Source organism: Glandiceps talaboti, chromosome 8 (genome assembly GCF_964340395.1).
Source record: "Glandiceps talaboti chromosome 8, keGlaTala1.1, whole genome shotgun sequence".
Lineage (NCBI taxonomy): Eukaryota > Metazoa > Hemichordata > Enteropneusta > Spengelidae > Glandiceps > Glandiceps talaboti.
In genome coordinates, this window is record NC_135556.1 from 14253404 (window position 1) to 14273302 (window position 19899).

The following is a 19899-nucleotide window of genomic DNA, read 5'->3' on the forward strand; positions in this document are numbered from 1 at the left end:
AGGCATAATTATTTGTATCAAGAAATTTGCATTTCATGCATATGCTTTGTTTGTGGTTGTTTTTTGTTGGTTTTTTTAGTTTTTTTTGTTTTTGTTTTTTTTGCTTTTTTTTTCGCCTTTGTTTAGTTGTTATACAGTAGACCCTCGCTAACTCGCGGGTGTCCGGGTCCATCAAGAAACCCGCGACTTAGCGAGGGCCGCGACTTAGCGAGGTGCTCATTATATATTCATAACCACACATTAACACACGTCACACCTCAGCTTTTCTTCATTCTTCAGTAATGTGCAGATGAAACTAGTACTGTACATGTTTTTATTAGTGCAAGTTCATGGGCGATATTCATAAAAAACCAATAAGATACGCATGAAATCAAAGTTTCAATATTCAGTAAATCCAGGGTAAATCTTTTCAGTTCACGAACATGACGGTATGTATTCGAAATTTATTGTGATGGACGCATGGACGTTATATTGTAACAGTCCCGGGTTAACTAAATCTTCGAGGAAGATTATTGTGTGACTCTCAAAGCATCAATCGCGGCTAGACTTTCTTTTTTGTTTTGTGCACGGTCGACAAACTAACAGTACAACTTACAAGCTCACGCCTGGTGGCCATGGTAGGGCCAAGAAATGCTGTTGAATTTCCGGGTTGCGGAAGTGCAGTTGTGACTTTTATATCATCGAATAACGGGATTTGTTTTATATATTCTAAAACAACAACTAATTTTTTATGTTTCTCAGTACAGTAACATTCCTAAATGATGGGGTTGAGTTGAGAAATCGCAAGGTTCGGCAACACGTGGCGAGATGTATGATGTCGGTAGATATATAAACATAGAGACGCAAGTGATGAACGTATTCAGTTATTCGTAGACCGAAATTTCGTTATATAAATGACGTTTTCCTCAAAATTTTGAAGAAACAAAACGTTTTTAGGTGACTTCTAAATCAATCAAATCAAACGATATATTAATGCGAGACAATCTTTAGTTTTTAATTTGTTTTTTTTTGACAATGTTCGAATTCGACTGACGTATCCTGCAACTCGAATCTAACACGATCAATGCACCGTTCACCAGCCAGACGAAAATGGTCGACGTGCTTGTTGACTAGCCGAGAAGTGCATAAGGAACTTGTGAATGTGAGGCAGTCCGAATAAATAGAAGGCGATTGCTAACATCAAAGTCGAACCGCGACACCTCTTCATCGAAACACCAACGAGTTTGAAATTGGCAGGCGTGCCATTTGTTTAAAAAAATACACAGAGAGGAGTTCCGAAAACAATAGGAAAACTAAAGAAAAAATGGGATCCAAGGTGACATCCGCGACTTAGCCGAATCCGCGACTTACCGAGGCGCGAGTTAGCGAGGGCCCACTGTATGTATATATTACTGTTTATATTTTCCTTGGGCCACAAACCTGACTAGTTTGAACAAACTGTTTTTGTGGTCTAGCCAGAAGTTTAAATTTATTATTTATTTACTTTTCATGTGTTTACTTAACTAATTCCTTTTCCTCACTTGATATGTACGTTTTGTTTTCTTTTCGGTCTCTGGCAAAGGGAAGTAAATATCTAATAACGTGTGTCTACCAGTTTCTTACCTGGAACACCCAAGATCCTGTGTCTGGTCTGTATTCTTTAAACTTGGCGCCAAGTTTAATTGTGGCTAACTCTAACTTATCAGCATATCCAATTGTTTGTAACCTGTCTGGACTCCTGATTGGTCGACGTGTTGATTTATCGTTGGGCCAGGTACAATCCAACGTAACCTCAGCTCTCTTGTTCAGTCCTTCTCCAACAACTGGCTTGGCTGTTTCGTCCGGGTAGAGTGTGATCTCCTTACGACGAATATGAACTGTAAAAGTGAAATGCGAGTATGTAAATCTACTTTGTGTTTGAATACACGTTTGAAAATCAATAGAAAAGAAGAAACTTACCAAAATATAAATCCCTGGCATATATTCTGACACATTTTGAATCAGTTTCTTTTCTCTGAGTTTGTCAATATTTACAAAATAAATTACTTGTCTAATTTTCAGAATGACAAGTTGGGGGACGGAAAAGTCTCCACTATACACTGGGGAACTACTTTTTACAATGTAATGATCTGAAAAATCTCTCAAAATGTGTCCTATAGCTGCACGATACATGATGTAGCAATGGATGTTAGTATAAATTGACAAACATACAGACTGAAATAATGTGCCGAACTACATAAATATTATGTACAGCCATAACTATGAAAATTAAGATCTATACTTTAAAATACCAAAGATTACATTATGTCAAACTCTTCTCAAATCATTCATTGATGTTTAAATAAAATATATTCACTTACCTATTTCATCCAGATTTAAATTCGCTACATTCGTTACTCCTGGGAAGAAAACACTTCCATATTTTTCTCTCCCGATGGCAAAGTCTTCCACAAAACAATCTCCATTTTCATCTATCATATCTGCGAGTTCATCCATGGATGGAATGGTGAAATACCCGGATCTTCGAAGTACAATACCAGCTGGATGAGGTTCTGTGTCAAGATCATCGTCATCATCATCATTGTCTTCAGTAGGTTGTGATTCTATCGTCTCATCAAGGCTTGAATCAATGTCAGTTTGCTTTGGTTGTGGCTTTTGACTATTTTTAGCATTTAGTTCTCCGATGGTACAATCAAGATCGGTCTGCCCTCCAGTCCTAAGACAAAGGGGAGAATTGAATATATATATTGGTAAGTTTTGATCTCTAGTTCTAAGAAAAAGTCGATGAATATTGGTGAGTACGATAGCAGTGTGATAGTAATCTATATTTATACTGGATAGTTCTTTAAGTATATAAACACCTGTCTCGCAAGAAGTCAAGTTACAAAATGTAGGGCCATCCCTCGTGGGTTCAGAGTTTGTGGCCATAGGACCCTACTCACTTGTACTGGGTCCTATCGCACAGTCTCTTGTAAGACTCACCTTAGGAAAGACTGCATATGTACAAAAGATTACACAAGCAACACATGTTCATACAACAAACAAGTTCTGGAAGATTTTACTACTATTTAGGGACTATATTATCAACAACTTTCACACACCAAGTTCTGAATACTCTTTTGCTAAGATGTTCAAAGTGGAAACAATTTCAATATTGACTCAGGATGTGTAAGATTTCATAATTACCATTTATGGAATTCACATTGTACAGTGGGAGTCATTTGCTTTTAAAATACACACCATTAGTCTTCAATTTCAGTATCAGTTATATTACTCTATGTCATACTAAACATGTACAAAGTGTATACAGTACTTCCAAATTACATGTAACATTATTAAACTCTTCAGTTTGTATTAACAGTTACAAGTAGACTTTTTACTCTTTTTTTTCGTTATTCCACACACACACATGCATGGATGTAATCAATTACCGGTATATGTCAGTTTTGTTACCGTAAATAGTACGTAAAAAATGATCTTACTTGGATGGAATTTCAACTGGTTTGGATCCTTTGAGGAAATCTCCCGGCGTCTCACCTCTATCACTGTCTTCAGAAACTGGTATTCTGTCAACGAAAATATCATCAATGAAAAGCTGGAATTTCTAAGTTTAATTTTTTGTGTACTAATATACAGATGTATACTTCTAATGGCATGTTTGATTAATACTGTGGAAAACTTAGTGTGTACGCACAAACTTTCATCATCGAGTGATGGCGTCTGTTCTGTGGAAAACTTAGTGTGTACGCACAAACTTTCATCATTGAGTGATGGCGTCTGTTCTGTGGAAAACTTAGTGTGTACGCACAAACTTTCATCATTGAGTGATGGCGTCTGTTCTGTGGAAAAATTAGTGTGTACGCACAAACTTTCATCATCGAGTGATGGCGTCTGTACTGTGGAAAACTTAGTGTGTACGCACAAACTTTGATCACTATAAAGTGATGGCGTCCATTCACAATAGAACTAAATGTATACATACCCAATTTTATCACTAAGGGATGATGTAGGTTCAGGATAGATGGATGGAGGAGCGTTTAAATCTTCGTCATTTTGACTGGGAGACCGTAGTGGTGAATCTCTTTGTGGTGATCTATTCTTGATGATAAGTTTCTTGATGTTTTTCCTTGGGATAAATGTGTCGGCATTGAGGGCGGTGTCTTCATCGTCTATTCCATCAAATAACTGTTGCTGCAGAGACAAAATTTCAGATAAAGTTTTTCGTTCTAGTTGAAGTCAGGAAGACTGGTGAATTTTGCTTTAACCAGGCTTGTTTCTATTATATTCAAAAACAATATCAACTTAAAGCCCATAATTGGATCGTGAAATTTGAAAATATTTGTAGAAATTTGTAGTCATAGAAACCACATGGGAGGTGACAGGGTGTGTGTGGTCAATGGATATCTGGGTAATCATAACATCTGTTTATTTCAATGCTGAAAAATTCTAGGTTAATTCTTCAAATAACTTGAGCTAATTACACAGGAAAATCTAGTCGCTGAGAGAGAGAGTTCAGAACCGGGACAATATTTACCTTTCCAGCTAGAGAGTAGAGTGGTTTTGGTTTGATTTTGGCACTGGGTCTGACAGACACTTTGTAATGTGATGGTGTTAACATGGCTTTCTGTGCTGCTGTACTGGTAGGCTTCAATAACTCATCTTTCTTGGCAGAGTCCTATAAGCAGAGAAAAGATAAGACAATCAATGAAATTTTAGTAGTGTGGTAAAAATTCTAATAGTTCAAAATGTAATACATAAACTCATATATCTTAGCATGTACCTCTAGGATCCCAAAGCTGATACTAAATGTGTATGTACATATGTATTCGTTGGGCACATGGCCAACTATTTTTTTGCCTATGTCAGAGATCTGGTGGGGCATGGACAGACAGACAGACAGACAGACAGACAGACAGACAGACAGAGACAGACAGACAGACAGATAGACAGACACAGAAACAGACACAGAAACAGACAGACAGACAGACAGACAGACAGACAGACAGACAGACAGACAGACAGACAGACAGACAGACAGACAGACAGACAGACAATTTTACTATATATTTCTTACCTGTGTTGTGTTTCTAAACAGAGGAGAATCTCCAAATGGTGAACTTGCTAATGCTAAAAGCTGTTGTTGTAGCTGGGCTTGCTGGGCCACTGCAGTACCGGGGTCTCTGGAAAATACAATATACACTAGGGAATGAGTATAGGACACTAAATCATAACATGCCATTAGGTGGGGAATAATACACAGGTCTATATTCAGAAGATTGAATACGCCAAAGCTAAATACACAGTTATTGAACTGAACTGAATTGACATTCATTTCCACAAAAGAGATAAACATACAGATAACAAGTTAACATTAACATCCAAAAAAGAAAAATGATTTAAGTTGTAGTTGTGGGTGAAATACTAGAAAATAGTTTTGAGTAAACTGATCGACCCTAGCCACTCAATTTTAAGAGCGCGAATTGCATATCAAACTGCAGTTGTTCAAAATTAAATAACCCTACTTACAAAATCAGAAATCAGTAACATAAGATTACTACAAAATTCAAGGAGAAACCATCTTGTTTGACAAATGGGAAAATCTCTCATTGATGAAAAATGAAAAGGATAATTTCATATTAAACAAGTCCATTGTATACTTACGTTCCTAGACTGCTAGCAGGTGTGGCACTAACACCAAGTCCTGTTCCAGCACCAAGACCAAGTCCAGCTAGTAGAAAGACATAAGCAATGTTTATTGGTAACAACAAACACATTTATACATATTCTGTAAACTTAGATATTTTCGCCACCAAAAGATTTGACAATTTTACACTTTTAAGCTAGTTTTCAAAGACCAATTTTTAAATATTTATCAGACTGGTACATTGTGTTCATGTACAAGAAAGCTTTTTACTCGCGTTTTTGTTTTCCAGCGACATAAGCAAAATTAAGTCTTCAGCAAAATAGCCTAGTATCAGAATTTACCTACATACCTATATTTAAAATACTACAACGCTGTATTCACCTCTTTTCTTTACGATGCATTAATGGAATCACCTACAGTTACTACATGCATACAACCTCTAGCAGGACATACTGTCACAGTTGTCAGTCCATATCTATATATGTAAGCATTAAAAATGTACTGGACATGTTCATTATGAATGAGTTACTGGCTTGTATGGTTTGATGAAAACACTACTTACTGGTTCCACCAAATGTTCCTAGTCCTGTATTCAGCTTGCCAGTATTACCAAATAAGGATCCAGTTGTTCCAGTAGACAGTCCGGTACCAAGGCCTGTACTCAGACCACTCGTTGCTAGTCCTGTTGTCGTACCAAAACCAGTGGCAGGTTTGTTACCAAACAGACTAGTAGCCTGAGTTCCTGTACCAAAACCTGACGCTGTTCAAATAAAGAGATAGTATTTCAATCAATCAATAGTAACCAAGGTAAACGAACCCCTAGTTTGGTCAGATCTTGAATATTAACTGAAAACATACATATCACTATGGCAATCGTCAAGATAGGAGAAGCCCTACCGATAGTCTGATCTGAACATCTACTGAAAATATACATATCACTATGGCAACTGTAAAGGTAGAGATAAAAGACACCCTACCGACAGTCTGATTTGAACGTCAACTGAAAACATACATATCACTATGGAACCTGTCAAGGTAGAAGACGCCCTAGCCTACTCTTGAACATTTACTGAAAACATACATGTCACTATGGCAACTGTCTAGGTAAAAGACCTATTTCTACAACAAGACTTTTGCTTGATTCTGTTTTTTACTCATGTTTCTGTGCTTTGGAAAGCGCATTGTGATAGCTTTATGGAATAGCTATATAAGAAAATTAGATTAGACTAGATTAGATTAGATTAGATTAGATTAAAAGACACCTTACTTGAACATCTACATTACTGAAAGCATGCCTATCATTATGGCAACTGTCAAAACACGACATTCTACAACATTCATATCATTTGGTGCATTCTAAGACAACAGCAATTTGATAAACTTGACACACATACACAACAGATCTGAATTTCTTTATATTTACTAAGGCCAGTAGCATCCTCAAGACTTCTAAACGTATCTGTACTTACTAAGACCAGTTGTACCACCAAGACTGAGTCCAACACCTGGTTTGCTTGTACCACCAAACAGTCCACCTGTTGTACTACCAAACGTCAGCCCACTTGATGTGGTGGTTGTACCAAAACCACCAGTTTTATTGCCAAATAGACCACCCTAGAAGACAAAAGCGATAAACATTGTTTTTATTATCACGTTCTACCACTATACTATAAATTTACTGAGACATACTGAATTATACTTTAGATGCTTCTTGGTAAACTAAGTAAATGGGACAGATTGACCATTTTTTTTTGGTTACTTTACATAATAACTTTGTCAAACAAGATGAGTGGATGTTGACGAGAACCAAGTTTGTTTACAAATGACACTGAATTTTCTCTTGCTTGATGTTTTGACATGGAAACAATCACAAACTCAAAGAGAATGGACAAATTAACCACAAACACAATAAATATCATACATAGTTAAAATCAAAGGTATATTCTGATCAATTCCATACCAAATTTTTCTGATGACTTCCACACTAAGATTTTTTTTTTTTTTTTTTTTTTTTTGGGGGGGGATAAACTTGAAAGTAAGTTGTTCACCACATGGCTAACATGCACATGTACACACTTTGATTGCTAACATGCACATGTACACACTTTGATTGCTAACATGTACATGTACACACTTTGATTGCTAACATGTACATGTACACACTTTGATTGCTAACATGTACATGTACACACTTTGATTGCTAACATGTACATGTACACACTTTGATTGCTAACATGTACATGTACACACTTTGATTGCTAACATGTACATGTACACACTTTGATTGTTATTCTGGAACAAGATACAAATCACACAATTCCGAATAATGAAAGTTTAAATTATGTTCAACACTTGCTGGAATATAATAATGAAACAACTCGACTTACTGTAGCTGTTGGTTGTCCAAACCCTGGTGTTGCACCAAAAGGTGCTGGTGTGTTGGTACCGAAGCCAGTGGTTGCAGTGGGTTGTGCTGTTCCAAATATACCACCAGTTTGGGTTGGATTTGTAGGCTGCCCAAATAAACTCTGTCAGGGGAAAAAAATGTACCAAAATTTGTGAAAGTCATTCAGCACTGCTAAGTCATGTACAATTGAAGTGTTTTGAATGAAGTCCTGGTGAAAGTAATGAGGACAACATTGGAATCACTCGCTGTATGGTGAACAATCAGCTCTTGTTTTGTTTTGTTTTTGTTGGGTTGGGTTGGGTTGGGTTGGGTTGGGTTGGGTTGGGTTGAGTTGGGTTGGGGTGGGGTGGGGTGGGGTGGGTTGTGTTGGTTTGGTTGGGTTGGGTTGGGTTGAGTTGGGTTGGGGTTGGGTTGGGTTGGAGGACTAACATTGTTCTTTGAGAAACACAATGTGTTTCACTGTAAACTTCTACTTCTACTTCAGATCTACACTAATTCTTGTCAAAGCCTATTCAGCAACTGGATGAGTGTCTAGAGCTCTAGCAGCATGATTGTTGAAAAGATGGTTAAAAATATGAATCTCATTTGATGTACTCAACCACAATTTTCGACAGTAATCTATAACAAAATCCTGTGGAAATCAAATAGATCTAATTTAACATCCCCCAAAGATCCGGAGATGAAAAACTGGCACATACCTTCTGTTGTGTTTGACCTCCAAACCCTGTGGTACTTGTGCCACCAAACAATGAGGTACCAGTACCTGTACCAAAACCAGTTGGCTTAGCACCAAATAATCCCCCAGCTGTTTGTTGTTGTTGTTGTTGCTGCTGCTGTTGTTGTTGTTGTTGTTGCTGCTGTTGGTTGGCTGCTCCAAATAAACTGGTTGTAGCTGGGTTTTGTCCAAATGATGTTGTACCTCCTACCATAAACAATGGAATGAACCATGCTTATTATTTATCAACCGGTGTAAAAAATCTATATTCTAAGATATGGACAGAATGTAGAAGAGTGGACCAACTATACAATACACATTTTTGTTCTAGCTAGGGAGTTCAGGTTATGAATAGGAATATGGTTAGACTCCCTAGCATACATTCGATGTGTATCATTTACAAGTGAGTGGACTCTTCTACATGAGGTCCCAAGATGTAAAGCAGAATGATTTTGAACTCATGAAATTACATATTACATACATGGCACCATGTTATAGACCTTATGAAACTCAACCCATCCCAATGATGTCTCAACCAAAATACTGGCCCTATCTATGCAGCAGTTTTCAAGTTTCAGTCTTGTGACCAAAACTACATACCTACAGACCTGATTTACATATCGTCTACTCAATCATATTGCATTGAACAACTTTTATGCCAAAGAACGACACAAAATATCATACCAACATGACCAGTAAAGTAACTGAAGCACTTTGGCAAAAAAAGTAATAACATTTTTCAAACCAAATAAGTATATCTATGATTTGTTTATTGAGTTTTAATTTTTATTCCTTAGTTTTAGTGCCTTTCTTTACTGCTGTTTTAGTCTACATATTCAAGATTAGGCTCCAAGGATTAAATAGTTTGTTTGCCGTCCTTGAATTTCCCCAAAACCTACCAGGCAGACAGACAGGCAAATAAACAAACACAGAAAAAAAATAATGCTAGCAAGTCATGTAAAATTCACTTTTCTGTTGACTAATTTTCTGTTTGTAAATTGTACCTAAATTAACTACACTGGTGAAATGCAAATGTCAAAGTTTGATTGTCTTAAACAACTATTTAGAAATATGTGTAGTTATTCTGAAAACAGTCTTTCCATTTACAATTGTATGAAATACGGCCTTGTGCAGAAATTTTGAGCAAAATGAAATCTGTTTGTTTTTTCTAAATCTACCGACAAACCTACCTGCACACCGACGACAAACAAAGAATTTAACTGATAGTGCCTTATTATATTAATTCAGCCAAGAGAGTTTCAAGATGTGAAAGTTAGAAATACAAAAGAATATTATTAGACAGAAGTTAATAGAGGTTTTAGTTGATGTCAGTGAGGGTCTGTATCTGATGTAAACATCTGTTGTCATGGAGACAATGTGATTATAACAATCAAGATTGTTGCCTCTTGGTATCACAATGAGGTGTGCTCTTAATTTATGCACGAAAGGAAACTATTTGCTAGTTTACTTCACAGTGAAAGAATCAACATTTAACAGAACTAAATGCCTTTTTTGTTTATGGTGGAAATTTCAGGCAATATTTCCTTTGCAATTGTGATGATGCTCTCTCCTAGTAACACCAAATTATGGCTACAAAGCAATATTTTGGTCAAACAGAATTCATAGACTTTCTGAGACCCTATGAAAGCTGTCAACATTTGCCATAGCATCTCCCCGGTTCACTCATTAACTTTATACCCTTTGATCAACCAGGATTCATAGACTTACCTAGAGTCTATGAAACCAGACAACATTTCCTACAGCATTTTCAACTTCACTCATTTATCACACATCTGACACTGGTGGCGCTATTCATGTATGTTTGTTTGTTTGTTTGGAGAATGCTGGTGTATGCTTTGCAAGTAAATATGAGTATGCATCTATTTAGAATTTTAAACTTTGTGTAACAATCACATAAAAGATAACAGAAAGGAAAGGAAAGGATAGAAATAATCCAGTGCTAGAGTACGAAACAAATAGTCACAAAATATTCTATCCCTTGCCTGTTCCAAATGGCTTATTTTGTCCAAATAGACTACTAGATGCAGTACTTTGGCCAAACAAACCACCAGCTTTACTACTATCTGTCTGTGTCAAACCCCCTGCACCAAGGAGACCAGTTCCTGTACCTGGACCTTTACGATTGGCTCCATAGTCTTCTAATCTCAGTTCCTACAAGTAGAAGGAAAAACACAAAAAACTGATTACGTAATACTCTTTTAAAAGTCATCATGAAGTGTTACTTTCCGCAAAATGGTTGGCAATGAGACACAAAAATGATTTGAGTGAACAAGAATTATCTTTGAAAAGTTTATATTGTGAAATTAATTTTACATTCACAAAGTCACAAGTTAAGTTGTGAGATGGTGGTGATTGATTGATTGCTATACAGCATTGAATTCAACACTAATGGATTTCGATCTTACCTCCAAGCTCTGGCTTTCATATTCTTTCATAGCAGTGATACACTGGTGTTTAGTACTAATACTCTGTGACACGCCATTTTTCATCATTGTATCATTCCCTTGAGGAGCCTGTAGGTGAAAGAAATCAAACATTACCACTGCGTACTTTTAGGTACATATGATTTGACTTAATGGAACAATCTTCCTTCAATCTCCAGCCAGTCTAAGTCTTTTACATCCTTCTGCCATTCTCTCAAGACCTATCTCTTCAGGTATCACCAGAGTCGTATCATACCACTGAACTATATATTACTTACATTGAATTTAATTGTAGTTCCATTTGGGGCATTAGTACCAAATGCACTGCCAGTACCAGCACCAAATAAGCCCCCAGTGGTAGCACCAGCGGTAGCACCAAACGGTGTAGCAGCTCCTGTAGGCTGACTGAATAATGATGTAGTACCTATAAATTGACAAGAACAGTGAAAGTATAAGTATCAAGAAAACTAGTGACTTAAATTAAAGTGGCCATATGGATGAGGATTGGGTATTTATTTTGGAATTTTCATTGATAAAACACTTTCATCATGGCGTCCTACTTGAAAAATCAATGTGAATCAACATAGACCAAGCCTGTGCTTGTAACTCAATACATTGCAAATAGCTAAAAAATGTGTGATTCTGTTTACACATTTATCAATGTTGTGCAATTTATTGTTACACACAATGACTTGGCATATGTTGTTTCACATTAATTTTTCAAGGAGCTTCCTCCTGATAAAATTGTTTTATAAATTAAAAATCCACATGGCCATTTTAATATGCTTTTCAGATGTTAGTACAAATTACAACTTGTCTCTAGATGTATGGTTTTTTTTATTATAGCACATTGCAATATATTAGAGGCAAGAACATTAAATAATAATTAATATGGCTTATACATGGAAAAACTAGCTCATACACACACTGTCAATCAATCAATCAATCAATCAATCAATCAATCAATCAGTGAATTTACAAAGTGCCATGTTCTACTACGATGTAGAGTTCAGAGGCGCTGTACAGTTAGAATGCTCTGGAGAACAGATATGTCTTTAAGTTCTTTTTGAAGGTGTTAGCTGTTGGTTTTGTAACTTGTATGTATTCATGCATACATATATGTGTATGGTCGTTTTGTTCCATTACATTCAGATATGTTCAGGTTTTAACCTAACATTTCTGTATCTCGCCAAGTTTTCCTTTGAAAAAGAATATTTATTCGAAACGACAGATTTTACATCTATCTAGACGGACTGATTTATAAATTCCATAAGCATTTTTTTGTGTGTACACACATACACACACATACACACACACACATGCACATGCACGCACGCGCGTGTGCACACACACACACACACACACACACACACACACACACACACACACACACACACACACACTCTCTCACACACACACACACACACACACACATACATACACAAAGCCTGATATAACCAATACAAAGTTAACCAACCTGTTGCAGCCCCACCAAAGGCAGATCCAAATCCAGCTGAAGAGGTTGGTGTTGCAAAGAGACCACTTGGTGCACCTGTGCTTGCACTGCCACCAAACAGACCTCCAGCAGTACTAGGTTGCCCAAAGTTAAAACCTCCACCTGAAAAATGAAATAAACAATGTGAGTTTTCGAGACACTGAACCTTCCATTTTAGAATAGACAGTTTCCCCTACACTGTCTATGATTTTAGTAACCCTGTTAGGTATGCTTTCACCTCTACTGAATAGACCTATCTCAGTGACAGGGCCCTCTGGTGTCTTGGCTGGCAGGTCTCCAGCCCCGCTGAATAGACCTTGTATGTGACAGTCTCCTCTTATGTTTTATGTCACTAGTTACAAAATCATCAACAGAAGACGACAAATATGTTTTGTTATGAGCTGTAACTATTGACAGTCATCACACTGATGAGGATTGTCAACCAGGACAGATCGAAGGCTCAATGCTATGTACGTGAGAGACGCATTATATAAGCGGAAGGAACACCTGGATCTTTCAGACTATGTACTAATCTGATGAACATTTCACTGACTACCACTAGAGGGCTCCCTTCACTTTACAGGTCTACTGCAATTCATTACTAGCAATTGGTATTATCAAAGCAAAGCATTGGTTTGAGACATGGTTTAAATGCATACAAATCAAGAATGCTAACACAAAACAGCTTCCCCAATGTTATAAATGATCATTAGATTCCTCTATCCTGTAATATGTAGCAAAACAGAAAAGATTACATTCAAATTATGAAGCATTTATTATGTCATGCAAATTTTTTTCTGGGGAACACTGAGAAAGCAGTTAAGTTTGTTGACCTGATAATGTTTACTGCGAGTGGTAAATAAACAAAGTCATGAAATGGTGTGTGGCTGACATACACTGCAGGCTGCTTGCTTGCTTGCTTTCTTAGCAATGCAAAGTTATACCTTAATTCACCACTTTACACAGAACGTTTAGGGACTAAACATAAATCTAGGTCTCTGACAGGGTATTATTTGGGTGCTTGTTTGTATAGAGTTGAAAACCAATAGTTTGTACTGCTTTCTCCTGGTTTCAGAGTGACTTTACATTGCACCCTTTTGGGGGTCACTGACTTCTTTCTTACTTGGTTGGGTGGGTTTGCCTCCTAAGGCACTACCTGGATTGCTAAACAGGCCTCCTGACCCTGCTGAGGTAGTAGTTGTAGAGGTACCAAACAGACTGCCGGCTGGGGTTTGAGTACCACCAAATGCATTCGGTGTTCCAAAGCTGTTGGTTGCGGCGGGTGTCTTGCTTCCAAAGAGGCTTGTACCGGTAGCTATGTTCAAATAAAAGAAAATAACAATAATAATATTAGTTTACTTGTTCCAAGCAACGATCATGTCATCTCCTTCTAGCCCATGGTATGACTGGTTAGTGGTATTCTGTACACAGTACTACGGGATATCTCAAGTTATTGCAGCACTATAATAAGATACGATGAGATATAACTTTATTAAAACCTACAGAAAATTGACAATTCTATTTGGGTACATAAGTGTAATAAATATATTAAAGAACATTTAATGAAATAAGCTAATATTATAAGTATATAGGTAAAGCAATTTTCTTGATTAAACATTTCTGACTTTTTGTTTTTGTAAATTGCATAGGCATATCCTCGATTTAGGGAGATCACTGAAAACATATAAGAAGTGACACAGCATAGGTTTCATTACTAAACGCACAAAACTATCCTTACTTTGTCCAAAGGGAGTTGTAGCCCCAGCACCAAATCCACCTGTTAATTTTAAAAGGAGAGAAATATATTTGTAAATATTGTGGTGAATAAGTGATGGGCAAAGGAAGAATAACAAACATGTCTGCTCAAAGGTTATATTTAGTTCTATAACTGTACAGAGGGTATATGAATAGATAAGATATGATACTAATCTATAAAACATTATATAGTCATACGTCTACATGTAGTAGATGTCTACATTTGGTCAAACCTGTTTGCTCAACTTGAGGTATTTTGAGTACAAACTAAATTTGCCTGATATTCTCCCCTCTGTTAAAGGGGTTCCCAAATCTTAGCAAAAACACTGTTTCACATGTACTATTACATATGTGTGCAGTGATTTTTTTTTTTGCTAAGGTTTGAGAATCCCTATAACAGATGAGGAGGCAGGGGGGGGGGGGGGGTGTTAAAACTTGTTGCATAGATTTCATGATCATAAAAGATATTTAAAATTTAAAATGTTACGATTGGGAGAGATTTGAACTTCTCATAAATAAATCAATGAATTATAATATTCCTAGACATTGTTTTGGTTTTATTGGCATTGCTATCAAAGTTTAGTACACTTCATAATGACTCTGAAGACACATGCAAAGACAGTATACATCTTCACCACTTACCTCCTCCAAAGGAACTTCCAAACGGTGTCTTCGTTTGTTGCGTTCCAAACATTTTTATTATTCTCACAAACTATCACGTACAGTTGCAGTTTCTGTTCAAAGGGAAAGAAACGACCAATTATAAAACTGTAGATAGTACAGTCCAACTCCATGACCATGAGTAGTAAAATCATCAATATTTTGAGTTAATCATCTTTGTAATACATGTATGTGGAGATAAACAGCCATATACCATTAGACTGTAAGATACGTCATGTCACTGTGCCCTCACTCAAGTCACTGGCCTCCTATCTGAGAGGGGTTGACTCATGAGTGAGGGCGCCAGTGTGCCCTCTAACAATAGCCAAATTTTGTTGCGAGTCAAAATGAGAAAAACTGGGATTTCTTGTGAGTCACCACATAGTAAGAGATGGGGGAACACCAAATTTTGGTGCGTCACTAGAAATTGTGTGGGTCAGTGGCGCGTCATATCGGCTTAGAGGGCACACTGGAGGGCGCCTACAGATTAATAATAGAGAAATGCCTCCATACTAAATTTCCCAAATTCATCACTTGAAAATATCAAAGTCACATGTCTTGGAAGTGTTGCCTAATCTATTTTGCCAAGAACTAGATGCTGATGAACTATTTCTCATTTGTCATCTCGTCCTCATAAGCTCTACTTAATTTCTCTATTACATCAATGACGTGATCATCATAATATTTCTTTCCTTGTACGATTCATGAACTGCACACCTTCACACTGTCAAACCTACATTCGAGACATACAATGTACTGAATTTTTATCATAAAAACTATACTAACACGAAGTGAAAGTAAACTATGAAATGATCTATACTAATACGAAGTGAAAGTAAACTATGAAATGATCTATACTAACACGAAGTGAAAATAAACTATGAAATGAACTATACTAATACGAAGTGAAAGTAAACTATGAAATGATCTATACTAATACAAAGTGAAAGTAAACTATGAAATGAACTATACTAATACGAAGTGAAAGTAAACTATGAAATGATCTATACTAATACGAAGAGAAAGTAAACTATGAAATGATCTATACTAACACGAAGTGAAAGTAAACTATGAAATGATCTATACTAATACGAAGAGAAAAGTAAACTATGAAATGATCTATACTAATATGAAGTGAAAGTAAACTATGAAATATAAATGAACTATACTAACACAAAGTGAAAGTAAACTGAAATGAACTATACTATACTAACATGAAGTGAAAATAACCTATAGTGAAAATAAACTATGAAATGAACAATACCAACTCAAAGTCTACACTATCTATAGTCTAGCTGCTAGACCTCGGATGTTCTTCTGATACAATACGACACATGACCGAACATCACTGTCGTTCGGGCAAGCCCTCACTGCTAACTTCATTCGTTTTCGTAACGGAAAAAAGCCTGAACTAGCAGCAAGACTACATTATCTACTGCAAAAACTAACTATAATGACCTTCTACACTATCTACGTGAAGTAGCAAAGGCACTGTATACAAGTACACAATAATCTTGAATCTTGGCAGAAAATCTTAAGTGTTTACTTCAGGTAGCAAAGACGACTGGTTTTTTACAACCTCCTGCAGTCTCCTTGGGCAGAAAATATTAGACAGCAATTTCTAGTAACCCATGGATGTAATCACAGGCACTCAAATCAATGTGTATGATGTTTAAAAAATATACATATGTGATTATGTATGTAAATAAGACTTATTTACATACATATTTTTTTTTTATCATACACATTGATTTGAGTGCCTGTGGATGTAATGTGTATGTGCAAATCCTAGGAAACGCTCAGTACCCTTGCCGAGTTGATAATCAGTGTTTCACTGATTAAAATAGAAGTTATACTGACAATATTTTAAATGACATTCTTGATATCCGTTTGTCTGTTTTAGCGTTACTCTGATACTACATAAGTACTAGTCCTGCTTGTTGACGCGTGCGCCGTCTGCAACCAGGACTACATACACATTTGTAACCGTCATCATAAATACATACACTGGCCCTGAAAACAACGTGCACTTGTTAACTCGCTGTCAATACGTTCCGATGAAAAATGTTTGTGCTGGCAATTTAAAGATATTAATGATAATTTATAAAAACATAATATGGTAAAGTTATGTTTCTATTCTACTAGATAGGGCTTGTTAATATAACAAATGTAAAAACACCAAAGCCTGGCAAAGGTCGATAGCATATCGTACGTACACTTCCGACATTGACATGCTATTGCTAGTTTGACAAAGATCATGGCCGACCAGGTGGACTAACACATACCTCGTAGTTCGTATAGAAATTGGTGACGGCTGTGGCTTATATGAGATCAGAGTTTGTTGGTACTGAATGTATATTACATGAAAAGTGACGTATTTATACATCAACTCACCGAGTTTTCATCGGGTTTTATCCGGTTGCAACCACCATTGATGATCTAACTCGCTGCGTTTATATTTAGCCCAAATGAAAACCCCTTAGTATAATGGTAATTCTTTAATCCTGAAATAATGGATGACATAGAAATGTACACATGCAATGTTCAATAAAATATCAAATGAGCGTGGATGATTTCGATTCTATCAAAATGCAAAAGATTCTACTGCGTCCTGAAATTACGAGTTCTAAAGTGAACATTGTTGGCGTGAATACTGGGGCAAAGTACTTTTTAAAACAAAGTTAGAGAGTTAGAGTGCTTATTTGACGCCTGCGTACAACCGTTCCCGCGTTTCGCAAACTCTTTCCTGGGGGCGCCCTTCTTGAATCTCTTCCGATCTATATCTCTGATCAGGCCATCCATAGCCGGATCGATCGATCGCTCAGGCTTTGCCGCTGGCTTAGTCGCAGGGAACCCAGGGACCGTGTGACAAACAAAACAAAACAAATAAATAAATAAATAAATAAACTATCAAATAAATGACAAATGAACAAGCAAACGAACGACAAGTATAGGGACAAATAAAATAATTAAATAAACCAGTAAATAAACAGATACTCATGGGGGTATACTAAATATGTTTTTTTTTTCTATACCCATCACTATGGGTATATATATATATATATATATATATATATATATATATATATATATATATATATATATATATATATATATATATATATATATATATATATATATATATATATATATAAAACATATTTAGTATAATGATCAAGACATTTTTTTGGAATGGTATGGCATGCAATATTATACTTTGAGGAAATTTTTCTCGGTGTTATTAGTTTTCTGAATTCAAATTTAAGTTGTGATCTGGAGAGGACATTGTTATCACCTTGACTAACACTGGGTAGCACGATCAATTGAAATACGTTGAAATTTCATCGCGGACTTGGTTATATGGTTGTACTTGGGAAGGAAAAAAACGTCTGTTTGGAAATTTACCTTCACCTTTACCGCTATATTACTCTTCGGTGGTCATTTCGGAACTAAGATTATTTTATCACAAAATTACCTAAACAAGCAACTAGAGGTAAAGACGGTTTGGAGTTTTCCTTTTTTATTAAAATAATACAAAATTACGGATAGTTTATGCGAAATACTGCTGGTTTGGAGTTCGCTTACTATGGCGACAGTCAGTGACCGTTTTGTGTTTGCAAAAGGATTCAAAGTATCATGTTCTTTCCATAGAGACACCAAGAAACGAACGAATATAATCATCCATTCATTATTCAAGATGGGCAAAGAGAAAAAAATATAGATATCAAAAGTAATAAATTAGTTTTGGAGTTAAATTTTTTTTAACCCAAATCACATACCTGTGAAGCGATCATTTTCATTTGAACCATTTCCCAACCAGACACCAAAAGTAATCTCCCCACCAAATACCAAGGCAATCGGTCTGGAGGTTTTTGAGTTAAGGTCGTCCACGCACGCACGCACACACACACACACACACACACACACACACACACACACACACACACACACACACACAGACAGACGGACAGACACCGCACCATGCCAATAGCACTACTGAACCTTATCAGTTCAATTGTGCTAAAAGATTATTGTGGCAAAGCCACAAGAAATGTTGCACAATTGTATTTGGTAAATGACCGCTCCTGAGGCATAATTGTGGCGCAAATCATGAGCACCATTTTCGTGCCCCCCCCCCCTTCAGCCCACTGGAATTTACATAGCCACCTTCGCATCCTTATTTTTTGTGATCCCCATTTTCTCCTCAGCCCCCCCCCCACCCCCACCCCCACCCGTATATTCTGCTCGTTCCCTAAATGTTTTATTCCCGGTGCTTGTTTTCAAAGAGTGCACAAAGTTGTAATATGATAGCCTCACCCCACACGCCATCTTCTACAAACATTCACCTTGTCTAGCTTTATCATGATTATCGAATATTTACAGAGGTAGAAGTTGTGAACACCTCTTTGTGTACTCATACTTAATTTGCTGTTAAAACGAAAGACATCTTAATTGAACATAACAGGAGTCAAAGATGTGTGTAAATCTTCGTGTATATACGTTTCTTGTCCCCTGTGGTAAGGCCATAGAAATAAACAACCCTGTGATGTATATTGCCAATAGTCTAGAGTTCGAAACTGGTACAGTATTACGTGTTAAAAACTTCACTAATACCATATTAGTAATGGCATTAGTAATGAAGTTTAGAACTCTAGACTAATTGCCAATGGTATTACTAGTAAAGTCTTCCTCCACGGAGTGAATACATTGCAGACGTCACTTTTATTTACATTCTAAACAGGTATGTACCTGTGTTGTTCACAGTGACGATGATTCATATTCTATTTTTAGACACAGTAC

The 19899-nt window shown here is 36.6% G+C and overlaps 1 protein-coding gene across 2 annotated transcripts in view; it reads right to left on the reverse strand.

The window, feature by feature from the left end:
- Positions 1-19899, reverse strand: part of LOC144438469 (nuclear pore complex protein Nup98-Nup96-like) — a 36005-nt gene extending 16106 nt beyond the window's left edge. The window contains exons 1-20 of one of the 2 annotated variants that reach the window (XM_078127499.1): positions 19849-19899; positions 17494-17603; positions 15082-15173; positions 14423-14461; positions 13808-13999; positions 12667-12807; positions 11468-11613; positions 11172-11279; positions 10749-10917; positions 8729-8952; positions 8011-8151; positions 7093-7237; positions 6186-6383; positions 5641-5707; positions 5054-5159; positions 4514-4654; positions 3962-4170; positions 3462-3545; positions 2340-2695; positions 1603-1856 (exon numbers count right to left, since the gene is read on the reverse strand). In XM_078127499.1, coding sequence (XP_077983625.1) covers positions 1603-1856; positions 2340-2695; positions 3462-3545; positions 3962-4170; positions 4514-4654; positions 5054-5159; positions 5641-5707; positions 6186-6383; positions 7093-7237; positions 8011-8151; positions 8729-8952; positions 10749-10917; positions 11172-11279; positions 11468-11613; positions 12667-12807; positions 13808-13999; positions 14423-14461; positions 15082-15133 — 2772 coding nt within the window. In that variant the 5' untranslated portion in view covers positions 15134-15173; positions 17494-17603; positions 19849-19899. Of the gene's footprint in view, positions 1-1602; positions 1857-2339; positions 2696-3461; positions 3546-3961; positions 4171-4513; positions 4655-5053; positions 5160-5640; positions 5708-6185; positions 6384-7092; positions 7238-8010; positions 8152-8728; positions 8953-10748; positions 10918-11171; positions 11280-11467; positions 11614-12666; positions 12808-13807; positions 14000-14422; positions 14464-15080; positions 15174-17493; positions 17604-19848 lie in introns of both variants that reach the window. The other variant, XM_078127501.1, reaches the window with a different exon arrangement.